This window comes from Pygocentrus nattereri, chromosome 17 (assembly GCF_015220715.1).
Source record: "Pygocentrus nattereri isolate fPygNat1 chromosome 17, fPygNat1.pri, whole genome shotgun sequence".
Taxonomy (NCBI): domain Eukaryota; kingdom Metazoa; phylum Chordata; class Actinopteri; order Characiformes; family Serrasalmidae; genus Pygocentrus; species Pygocentrus nattereri.
In genome coordinates this window covers 25,583,835-25,596,357 of record NC_051227.1, presented here as the reverse complement: position 1 = coordinate 25,596,357, position 12,523 = coordinate 25,583,835, and the positions used below count along the sequence as shown (strand labels likewise).

The 12,523-nt window shown below is 40.3% G+C and overlaps 1 protein-coding gene across 1 annotated transcript; it reads left to right on the top strand.

The window, feature by feature from the left end:
* The first annotated feature begins 1,994 nt into the window (after window positions 1-1,994).
* On the top strand, window positions 1,995-12,262 carry scarf1 (scavenger receptor class F, member 1). The gene is made up of 11 exons (XM_017696863.2): window positions 1,995-2,265; window positions 3,024-3,082; window positions 3,243-3,344; window positions 4,977-5,508; window positions 7,017-7,235; window positions 8,296-8,424; window positions 8,509-8,612; window positions 8,708-8,816; window positions 8,930-9,054; window positions 9,341-9,469; window positions 10,417-12,262. The coding sequence occupies exons 1-11, from the start codon at window positions 2,123-2,125 to the stop codon at window positions 11,481-11,483; spliced, it is 2,718 nt and encodes a 905-aa protein (XP_017552352.2). The 5' UTR covers window positions 1,995-2,122; the 3' UTR covers window positions 11,484-12,262.
* The last annotated feature ends 261 nt before the right edge of the window (window positions 12,263-12,523 follow it).

The window sequence follows — 12,523 nt, the reverse complement described above, 5'->3', positions numbered from 1 at the left end:
TTAGTAGAATAACCACAGGCCTATGCTCAATCCTGAAAGTCCTGAAACTGCTGGCTACCAAAGTGTATTATTCAGTTCTTTAATGTAGCATCTTTACTGAACAAAGAGGGTTTGATGGATTAAAAAATAAATAGCATAAGCCTCCATTAGGTATACACCTTAATTAGTATACTCAAAGTCTGGATGACAACAAAATTGTTAGTCACATCATTTTATTAACATATTTACATAATACACAAAAGTATCCTCATGTAAGTGCCACAAAGATATGAAATCACTCTGAGACATCACTCATGCAGCTTGTTGCTTGTATTTTATTTCAATTCTATATTAATTAAATTATCATATGCAAACTATTAGTGGTACAAGCTTATATTACTTCAGAGAGATATTACTTCCATGGCATTTATGAATATATCTTTAATGGAATATTAATATCTGTAAGAAAAGAAAGCATGGGTTAGGTGAAAAGGAATGAAAGAGACAGTCTACTTTGGCATTGTGTGCACAATGTAAAATTTTAATATTTGGTTACTTGCATGTTTTGTATGTAAAGTCATTCACATTCATAAATACTAATGATCTCTTCTATAACTATGTTTTATCACCTGTCTGTAAAGCAATTTGCCAACAGCATGAAAAGTGCTATATAAATAAAATTATTATTATTATTATTATTATTATTATTATTAATAATAATAATAATAATAATAACAATAATAATAAAGTAATTCATATGGTCAAGAAACTAGTTTTAGAATAAGCACAAAAAAGACACTAAAGAGAAACATTGTGTCATCATTGGCCCCTCCCAGTCCTGTCCATGTGCTTTTTATTTACTTTTTCATCCATGTGCATTTGTTTTGGTTTCCTAGTCCATCCCCTTGTTATGGTTAGTCCGCCCCTCATTGTCTCCACCTGTGTTTCCACCTGTCCCTCATTTAGCCTTATGTATTTAAGCCCTGTGTTTTCCCCTGTCTGGTTACTGGTCTTTGCTTGAATTGTTTGGTTGTATGCTCGTGCTGTTTGATTTATTTGGTCTGCGTTGTAGATTTCAGTCTGTATTTATTCTGTCATGTCTGCCCCCCATTCAATCCGTGTTGGTTCTATGACCCTGGACCGTTTTGACCATGACCCTGGATTTGCCCTGAATAAAAGTCGCTTATCTCCGCATATTTCTCCGCCTCCTCGCTCCCCGGGGTTGCACATTGTGGTTGTTTGTGAATGTGTTATATTAACCATTCCAAGCTGTTTTAGAAAAAGGCCAGTATTTTATCCTGTTTCCATCCAAAACCTATTTTATCAGTCCTTCATTTAATTAAATGAAGTGCTGCTGCTGCTGAAATTTAACAACACATGTAAAGATATCAGTAACCAGTAAAGGAGCAGAGATGAGTAAAATGTGCAGGCAGAGGGTACACCAGGACCAGGGGTGGAAAACACTGGGCTAGACAGCTAGCTAGAAAGCTGTTGAGCCACTGTAGATAAGCAGATTAGCTCAGAGTCTGCATGGTGCACAAGGCTGTCTAAAATGCACCCTTTAAAACCTAGAGTCCTCAAGGTCTGTTGCCCTCTAAGTCTACATGTCGTAGACATAATCAAAAGGTGCACTTTAGGAGGACCTCAACACTTAACATGCCATTTGAGACTGAGCTTAAGACAGTCCACAATCACAAACATATGCGACTGCTACTTCCTGCTGCTAGTTGCTAATTAGACACTGAGACCCCCTTTCATGTATTCCTGTACTCTTTTGTATTGAGTGTCCATGCATATGTGTGTACTGTATGTGAGTATATGAGTCAGTGAGAGGGACAATGAAAGGGAAACACAAAGAGAGTGATGAGACCTGGTCATGCTCACACACTCAGCTTTAAAAAATGCTGTCCTTCCCAGAATTCCAGGCGGCGGTTGTGTCTTTAAAAGGCTAGCAGCTGGCTGAATTGGAGGAAGTTGGCTTCACTTCCCCAGGAAACTCTTAGAGGAAATGAAGAGGTTCGGTGAGCCTGGCTTTCTCCAGGCCACAGCAGACATACAGAGAGTGAGAACGAGAAGCACTGGGCCTGCACTGGCTTCAGCCGGCAGGACTTCCCAATAGTTTGGTCCTGGACTGGGTCTGGAGATGTGTTCTGGTTCTTCACATGAGAGGAGAGGCATGGATGGCCTGAAGAGAATCTTGGCCTGCCTAGTTCTGCTCCTTCTCTGCTCTCTGGCTTACACTCAGAAGCTCTCGCCCACAGGGAAGAATGTCTGTCTCAGTCCCAGGTACTGGAATCCTACTTTATTAACTTATGAGACTTTTAATAATCTCATGTTTTTCTTCGTTCTTCTCTTGTGTTTTCGCCTTTTTGTTGTAAATTTTGACTGCTATATAATATTAGCCACTTGCTTTTTTTCAAATATTCTGTAGTCCTATGAATCAGAAAAACTAAAGAAATTATTAACTCTATGAACCCTAGACTTACTGTTCTGTAGTTATTATGAATTATTCAATAACCACTATGAAACTAATATGTTTCTAACTAATATGTAGTATGTTTTGTAGTTATAAGAGTAAGGGACTGAAATGTGGGCCCACATGGGCCCACTACTGATATAGGTGTTCAGTTGCGCATGCACTGCTTGTATGATCTCCATAGAAAACCACTACTAATAGAATGTGACACTACCGCAGCGGCATTATGGCTAAGTTCACCATGCCCAATAGTAAGTGTCAGTGAAGGACTATAAAGCTCTCAAGCGCTGGGCTGTATTCTTTGGAGTGATGGGCCCTAGTGTGTGAATGTGTTTGAGATGAGATGTTTGCGATCCAGAATTTGTCATCCAACATCAGTACCTGACCTGATTAATGGTCTTTTGACTGAATGCAATCCAATCCTTACAACAGTGTTTGAACTTTACTGTGAACATTACTGCAGTAAAGTGGGTACGGGTAAGAAACACTGGATGAGAAGACATCTACAAAATTTTGGACACACTATATATCATCATTCACTAAAATATTCATTTTCTTTCATAAACAGAGACTCCTCTCATGTGTGTTGTTCTGGATGGGCTCAGCAAGGTGAAGAGTGCACTATACGTGAGTGCAACAGCTACAACATTGGCACATTGTTTGATATGAAGTCTCATTTTCTGTCATTTTTAAACACAAACATTGTTTTTAATACTGTAAGCTTGTTCATGATATCACTGTGTGTGAGGGCTTTGAGATCCACTCTTGAATTGTCCTCTTTCCTTAGCACTCTGTGAGGGAGAGGAAGCCTGCATGCTAGATGAGGTATGTGTGTATCCAGGAGTGTGCAGATGTAAACCTGGCTTCTATGGGTTCAACTGCAAAACTCGTGAGTATAAAGACGACAAAAACTTCCAAAAACATTTTTTATATTATGTGACCATTAAGATAGATGTAAGCAAACACAATTGATTATAAGGCATTGTTTTTTCAATAAGAACATGTTTAATTAGTTAATCTTAAGCGTCTAAGTTTAGAATGGCTATTTCAAATAATTTTTTTTGGTGTAGGTGCAAAACATAGAAAAACATTCTAATAGAAAAACATTAGAATATGATACTGTTACTGTGCAGTTTCATTGGTTTAAAATAATTTGTAGCAAGTTGTGAAAGACTTTGTAGATGTGTCTAGAATTATAAGCAGAGCTGTGGATAATTGAGAGATCTATGTAACAGTGGTAAACACCAACTGGTCACTTCATTAAGGACCTTGTATCTACACTCCTTGTCCATTTTATCAGGTACACTTATCAATTATAACTTTGTAGTTCTACAATTTCAGACTGTAGTCCATCTGTTTCTCTGCATACTTTGGTATCCCCCTTAAACCTTTATCATTCTCAACCTGCAGTGATGTTGATGTGGTAGCAGTGTGTTAGTGTGTGTTGTGCTGGTATAAGTGGATCAGACACAGCAGTGCTGCTTGAGTTTTTAAACACTGTGTCCACCTTGTAAATGAAGTCAAAGATGATAGCTTATCTGTTGTTGCACAGTTTTATTAGTCATCCTCTAGTCCTTCATCAGTGGTTACAGGACGCTGTTTTGGTTGGTGGACTATTTTCAGTCCAGCAGTGACACTTAGGTATTTAAAACTCCAGCAGCACTGCTGTGTCTGATCCACTCATACCACTGCAGTCATACACATTAACACACAGGGTAAAGAGGGGTTAACAAAGTATACAGAGAAACAGATGAGCTGCAGAATGCACTAGTATGGTAAGTGGAGCTGATAACATGGACAATGAATGTAGAAACAAGGAGATATACTAACTGAAGTGGCTGGTTGGCCTTTCTATACAGAGTGATTTGGTGTGAAATGCGCTATTCTACAGAAACTTTCAGAATAGCGGTGATTAGAACCAGAAGTCTGTAGAGTTTGCCATAAAAAGCTACCTTATGTCACCTGGTTACAGTTATGAAATATGGTGCCTGAGGCCTGAGACACTGTTCTAGAATAAGAGTGAGAATTTGAGATGTTTTAGCCTAAATTTTATGTTTAACCTTTTCATGATAGAGAGCCATGCACAGCATACATGCAAGGCAGAATGGTCCCCAGAGGAAACTTATTTAACTGGATTTACAAATATTTTACCATTATTAACATCATGTATAAAAATACAGAAGACACTTGCCATTTGGATAGTAAATAGACACAAAATCGGTCGTACTCTATGAGTTTGTATGGTCTATTGCTTTGTGGTTAAGCTGCTGTTGCTCCTAGATGCTTCCATTTCACAGTAGTAGCACTTACATTTGACAGGGGCAGATCTAGCAGGGCAGAAATGTTACTAACTGACTTGTGGCAAAGGTGACATCCTATGGCAGCACTACTTCACTACTGCTACTTCACTGATATGTAGTTGATATGTTACTGATAATCTGTTAAGAGTTTATCAATCATCTACAAAGGGCCATCCAAATAAACCGTTACCTTTACATTTTTCACCCATTTTTCCATGCAGGCTGTCCTCCTCAGTTCTGGGGCTCAGATTGCCGCAAACTCTGTCTTTGCCACCCTCATGGACACTGTGATGCTGCTACGGGCGAATGTACCTGCCTGCCCAACCGCTGGGGCAAGCTGTGCCAGAACAGCTGTAAATGTAGCCGTCATGGGCACTGTGACCCATTGTATGGAAACTGCACCTGTGATGAGGGCTGGTGGAGCTCTACCTGCAGTAAGGCCTGCCAGTGCCACCAGGGTACATCTACTTGTAACCAGACAACGGGCCGCTGCCTCTGTAAAGAGGACTTCTATGGCTTGAAGTGCAGTCTGCGCTGCAACTGCAACATGTCACCCTGCCTGCAGCACTCAGGGGACTGTCTGTGCCGTCAGGGCTGGTGGGGGCGGAACTGCGACCGCACCTGCATCTGCGACCTCAGCCACGGAAACTGTGACCCGAACACAGGCATCTGCATGTGTGAGCCAGGCTACAAGAACCCTCTCTGCCATGAGCCATGCAGGGCAGGCTTCTACGGGAGAGGCTGTACACAGAGGTGACCACTGAAGAGGGAAAGGGATATGCTTTTTTGTGTTTTAGTTAGAGTCTGTAGGATGTCAGCTTCACGTAAAGCATTCCAAAAATCAAAAAGAGAGGAAATCCACAATCATTTCAGTCTATAAAGTGACCTGATGACATCTATGGGTGAAACATTGTCAATGTTTGTGACATTTCCAGATTGCGTTTCCAGTGGATTTCCTCTCTTTTTCCATCCATCCATCCATCCATCCATCCATCCATCCATCCATCCATCCATCCATCCATCCATCCATCCATCATCTTCCTCTTTTCCGGGGTTGGTGTCGTGGGGGCAGCATCCTAAGCAATGAGACCCAGACGTCCCTTTCCCCAGCCACTTCCACTAGCTCCCCGGGGGGGATTCCGAGGCGCTCCCAGGCCAGCTGGGCAATATAGTCACGCCAGCGTGTCCTGGGTCTTCCCTGGGGTCTCCTCCCGGCAGGGCTTGCCTGTGACACCTTCAGAGGGAGGCGTCCAGGAGGCATCCTAACCAGATGCCCAAACCACCTCAACTGGCTCCTTTAGATGTGGAGAAGCAGCGGCTCTACTCCAAGTCTCTTTTTCATTTTATGTAATTCTATTCTATGAATAAATGTCATGTTCATGTGTAGCTGCAGGAGGGACAAGGAAAAACTTTTCACACTTGGAGTGGTGTATACACTGCCTGTCCAAAGTCCACACTTATTTGAAATTGTACATTTTCAGAGGTACTTTTCAGTTTAAAGAAAATTCCACAGATTTTTCAAAATTTCTATATTAATCATAGGGTGAAATAGTAAACAGAGTGATTCAAAGTGGTCTGATGTGAAATATTTAATTGTAGAGAAACCTGCCAACTCTTTCTGGTGGTATTAGGAGCCAGGGGTTGTGATTTCTCCAATACATCCATCCATCCATGCATCCATCCATTTTCTAAGCCGCTTCTCCCTCAGGGTCGCGGGTTCTCCAATACAAATATAACAATTTTATTTGCTATCCAAAACAACCTCATGTGTCTTCTGAGGTTTTTACTATGTAATGCTGACAATTGTAACTCAGTGGTAATTTTTTTGGTCTTCAGTGCTCTGCATGCACCTGACTGCCATTAATGACTTTTAAAAACATATTTTAGGCCAAAACCTTGTCTCAAAACTATCGTAAAACAATGTCTCACGCATCAAGCAACATATTCATAACCTTTCATGTAACAGCTTTCTGTTAGGAAGCTTTAAGTTGTATTAAATGCAATAGACATCTGCTTCCTATCACTTCTGCTACAAACAACTCTGATTCTGAATGACTTATACTTAAATAATTTGACTAAGCAGAAATTTTGAAAATCAGTGGAAAGCAAACTCTGGATTATGTTAATGTAACAGTCATCAAAGTGCTTTCATTGGTCTGAAGAATAGACTTTATCTAATAAAACACTTTATTTCACCAACCAGGAAAATGCTTATGTTATCTGTGTGTTATATGTGTGCGGCTGTTCATGTGTGGGTGTAGCTGTGGACACTGTGAGGGGAACAGGCCATGCTCCAAGCTGGATGGCTCATGCAATGCCTGCGCTCCAGGGTGGAATGGCTCACACTGCGACCAGCCCTGTCCGCTGGGTTACTATGGCATCCGCTGTCAGGAGGTGTGTCCCCACTGCAAGAAGAAGGAGTCATGTGATGCAACAACAGGAGAGTGCTCACGCTGTGACCCGGGCTTGACTGGACCAAGGTATGGACCAACTAGTGACTCTCACTGCTATAACTGTCACCATAACTATAACAATTTAATTGTTACTTCAAACAAACAAAAAAATGGGGTATATAAGTCTGACGAAGAATAGTTGGACTACTGGCTCCATACAGAGGCATCAAAATATAATTTTACAAATAGAGTTTTCTCTCTGCCATCTGGGTCTAATTAATTCAGCCTTTTCCCTTTTTTAAATAATTATTTTGACCCATTACACTGTAGGTACATACCTGTGGATCTAAATGTCCTTTCCTCATTCTAGTGACTACATAACTCCGCTATTAGTTTTATCATTGCTACTGAATAATCCGCAGTAGTCATACAATATTTATAGTAGCCTTAAATTAACAGTTCAGCCTTTTTAAATCTTATATCTGTCTGCTGCATCTGTGGTATAGGGCTGATTACCACAGACAATAATTTTGATGTATTTCTCTGAAAATGAAGAGAAAGAAGACAAAACCACTGCTTCAAAAAACTTGCCTTTTGGCTTTTGTTATTAATGTACTTTGATTAAACAGCTTGCCTCTTCTGTTTCAGTGATAGAAAAGTTATCATTGAAATCATATTATACTGAAATATGAAATTATTTTATTACATTGAATATCATTGCAGTACTCCTATAAGATTAATAACCAAATAATAGCATAAAGTTTAAGAGGTTAATAAATAACTATCTTTCGACCAGTAATAAATGCTTATAAGTTCTGTACGTTCTGTAAGTTCTTTGTTGTTCTAAAAATGTTTTAGATCAAAAGTGTGTCTCAAATCCATTGTGCAACAATGTCTCAGGCATCCAAAACAAATTTGTGACCATTTCATTTTATAACATTCTGTGAGGGAGGCATGAACTTTTCAGACAACTGATTCTCACCTGATCGATCCACTGGGAACAATCCTGACAATCCTGAATCTATAAGTTGCCCTAGAATGAACTTCACATCAAACCACTCTGAATGATATTGTTCATTATTGCAGAAATTCAGTGAAAAATTAGTGGAAGTCACCTTTAGCTCCCCACTTTCTATTCCTTCTGCAGGTGTGACCAGCCCTGCCCAAAAGGGACTTTTGGAGATGGTTGTCGCTTCCAGTGCAACCCCTGCTATCATGGCCACTGTGATCAGGTGACAGGAAGTTGTATTTGCCAGCCTGGCTTCCTGGGTGAGAGGTAAGGTAGCTGAGAGTGTAACTGCTTGCACACTGTATGGGGTTTTAATGAGACTATAGAGCTGCTGTTTTTGCTATGTAACAGTTGCAACAGTTCATGCCCAGAGCGTCTGTATGGAATAAACTGCTCTTTGTCCTGTGACTGTGGATTTGACAAGTGCCATCCTGCAACTGGGGCATGTCCTTACAGTATGTGCATACAGGCTCTTATCATTTCAATCTAGTCTGTTATTAAAGTGAAAATATACACAATACACGTGTGAATTTGTATATGTGTCTGACAGGCAGTCGAGCAGGGCTTCTTGCAGGGCTTCTGGTTCCTCTGCTGCTTCTTGTCCTTGCATTATTATTTTGCTGTTGCTGTTGTGGAAGCCCAGTTGATGGAAAGGATAGGTAAGATTTTTAAACTGAATCAATACAGTATAATGTTTCTTTATACATTTAGCATTACTCTGCCAGTGGTTTAGAGCAGCATATGATCCCAGTTTATTCTGCCTAAACCACAGAGTGGCAGTAGGGGACGGTAGCACAACGGGCCGCATGAAGCATCATGTCTACACAGTGCTTGCCAACATGAGCGCAGCCATGCCATGCCTCACTCTCTGGTCCTCTGGACTTCCAAGGGTTACAGGTCAGATACTCTTAAAAAAGCCACATTTTGAGCCAACCTCTTGCCACCATATAGGTTACATTTGCATTTTTATTTTTAGTTTTATTTGTGTTTTTTAGTTTTTTTGTGTTAGGACACAGATGTAAGTCATTGGTTTAAAGTGGCAGAAGAGTACACAAAAGTAAAGACAAGTGGACAAATGAAATATTAGTAGACTTGATATTATACTTAGTGTTGCAGACTTTTGTGTAGCTATATGCTGTGTGACTGTTTGACTGCCCATTACTGTTCTCTGTTGTGCCCCCAGTGTCTCATCATGATCCAGAGCTCACCTTTAACCACAGTTTTATCGAGCCACCCTCCTCAGGCTGGGTTACTGACTCCTTTGAGACTGATGAGGAGGGAGAGGCGGTGTACTGTATCCCGCCCAGAGAAGGTACAGGACACCTTGCTCTTGTGTTCTTAGGTTCTGTCTTGTGCTTGTCACTAACTGACTTTTCCTGAGCTTTGTTATTTAGCTTACAAATTCTTATTGTCTTTTGTTTGTAATCATCAATAATTGCTAACAAAGTAATGATGCATAGATGCATCATAATGCATTGATCTAAAGGTGGTGATTCAGCTGCATTGAATTTGCAGTGTTAAAATCAATTAGAATCGATTATAATCTTCAATATTATACATTCACTAATTTTTTGGGACAAATAATTCCTTAGCTGTTTCCAAATGTTAAAGAAAAGCTTGTATTATTGTTATTATCTTTTATTATCTACTTTGTACATAATAGGGCTCTGGGACAATAAGCAGTTTTAACAAATTGGGGCAAAACTATCAGTGTGTATTAGAATTTTCATGATTTACAACAACTTAACAGTAATTTTACAGTATGGCTATTTCACATTAACACATTTGAGTATCTAAAACAGTTTCCATTTGCTCCTTTTCACACCATGTTTTAAATACATAAATAAATAAATGCACATTAAAAGAATGATGTACCCACTCTCATGTGTTTTTTTCTTGTTTGTGCTCATGGATGTTACTCTGTTTTTTTCACTTCATTTAATGCATGTGAGTCAGAGATTAACATTTTTAGCAGAATGGGTTATTATACAGTATCTGCGTCTTTGAGTCACATTAAGTGTGTGCAAATGAGATAAAAGCAGGGTACACATAATGTATATACAGGATGCTCATGCATAAATTAAATAAATTCCACATGTCCATTTCATGGGTGTTATCTGTAGTTATCGGTAAATAGTTTGTCCAGTCATTTATTTGAATATGATTGTTTATTAGTTATATAAACAATTATAACTGAAGATGTACACCCCTAGAAATTGCTTGAATGTAGTGAAATCTTTGCTTCTCTGCTCTTTTCAGACATCCCAGCTGTAGCAGGAGGTGAGTTCCAGGAGCTGAGCTCTAAGTGTAATGTCTTCCCTGATGCGTCCGCGTTCAGCAGTGAGGACATGTCTCTGGCTTTTGGCATTCCCCGTACCTCCAGCATCGCCAAGTCCAAACGGCCCTCCGTCTCCTTTGCTGAGGGCACGAAGTTCAGCTCTAAAGAGCGCCGTGGCTCAGCACAAGAGATGTCAACTAATGCCCGCAAGTCTAAAGCCCCCTGGGGGGTCCTTATGCTCTCTGCATTGCAGCAGGGGAACCATGGGCAAGTGGAAGGAGAGAAGGAGGAACGTATTGATGAGGCCAATGCCTCCACTGAGGACCAAGAGGCTAATTCAGCACCTGAGACTTCTCAGGCAGACTCAGAAAGGTACAGTTCGGCACCCTCAAAAACGTATCTCACTGTCCCAGGCAGTAGGCGGCGCACACTGTCCAACACCAGGAAAAACCTTCAGCCGCAGGCCTCCTCTGATGGCCAGGAGGCAGATGTGGATTCAGAGAAAGTAACCACCGTCTACATGACTGTGGGCAAACCTATTCAAGTAGCAAAGCCTGAGAGCAGCTCTGAAGGGCCAGTGCAGGCCATGCTACGCAGGCTGGGCAGCATTCAAAGACACAAAGAGGAAGCAAACCGGCCCAAAGGAAAAGGGCCTGCCATGACGAAACCCCCACGCAGGAAACTGGGGGCACGGGCCAGTGTCTGGGAGCAGGCTGCTGGGCCAGGCCCATCTGAAGTAGTCATAAGAAAGCCTAGTCGCAAGAAACAAGTCTTGGCAGGGGCAACAGAATCTCCACATGAGAACAGTACCCCCAAGAGGCCCCTGTCCTGCACGCTGAACAGTGTTCCTGAAAGCCCTGTGCAAGGGTCAGTAGAGGGCACTGACCCAAGCGCAAATTCTGAAGCCAACACACAGACAGATGCAGGCTACGAGACAGTGGCTCCAGCTGATGAGGCTTCCACAGTATCAGAGGTCATTGTTAATGAGACTCTGGCAGCAGAAGATGAAGAGCCCAGTTATGAGAATGTCTATATAAAACCTTCATGAGATCAGATTTATATAGTCCCTTTTAATTAAACTGATATTCAAAATACATTAATAACAACATAAATTTGAGCTAGAATAAGCTCCCACATCGGCACTTCATTTAAGATTGTCTGTTCATGTAAATAGAAGAATAAGGATCTTTAAGAGATGATCAGAAGGTTGTTGAGTTTTTTAAATAAATGTAGAGCATGTTGCCACTTTATTGTTTAGGTATCCTGAATATTCCTTTTTTCTTGTGTATTTTAAACTTTTATGTATATATTTTTAACATTTTCAGACTGCTCCTGTTTTCATAGCCAATTTATGTAGAGAAGGACTTCACCAAAAATGTAAATAGCTCACATAAAGCAGGATACTCAAAGCCTTGTTAAATTCATTAAAAACTGAATTACAGATTACTAATGTTCAATGAGTGAAGCAGAACCAACTCAAAATGGACTAATGTTTATTTTTAGCTTGACAATCTAAAGGTTTTGTGATGTCTGATGTTAATAGTCCTGTTTGATGCTATGCGGGTACACAAAACACAGATAAATGGATAAAACCTTCTTTAAAGGTGTTCACATTTTTTAAGAAAACTTCCAAAATACATTTTAAACAGCTCCTCTGCTTGTTCATTGCCTAAATGAGTCCATAAATAAAACAATAGAGCTGTAAATAAGCCCTTTCCCTAAAGGCACGTCCCAACTGTTTAACATGATGCCTCATCTTTCTTCTCTCTTCATCTACTGTTGAACAAATTTGTCCATGCACGTCTGAAGTAAACACATCTGTTTTGACTTTTGTTGCAGTGATATTTAAAGCATGACTGACCTTTCAATACTATACTCAAACACAAGACTAACTTTTTTCAGTGACTGACTTGAATATATTTTATCTGTGTCTTGGGAGATTCCTATATTGCTTAATTCTGAATTTAGACTCTGACGGTAGTGCATGCTCAGCTTAATATATTGGTACAGTACTTCCAATAGTGTACTTATTGATTTGTACAGTAACTGTAAAAAACAAATTGTACAAGAAAGCGGTGACTTTGCTGT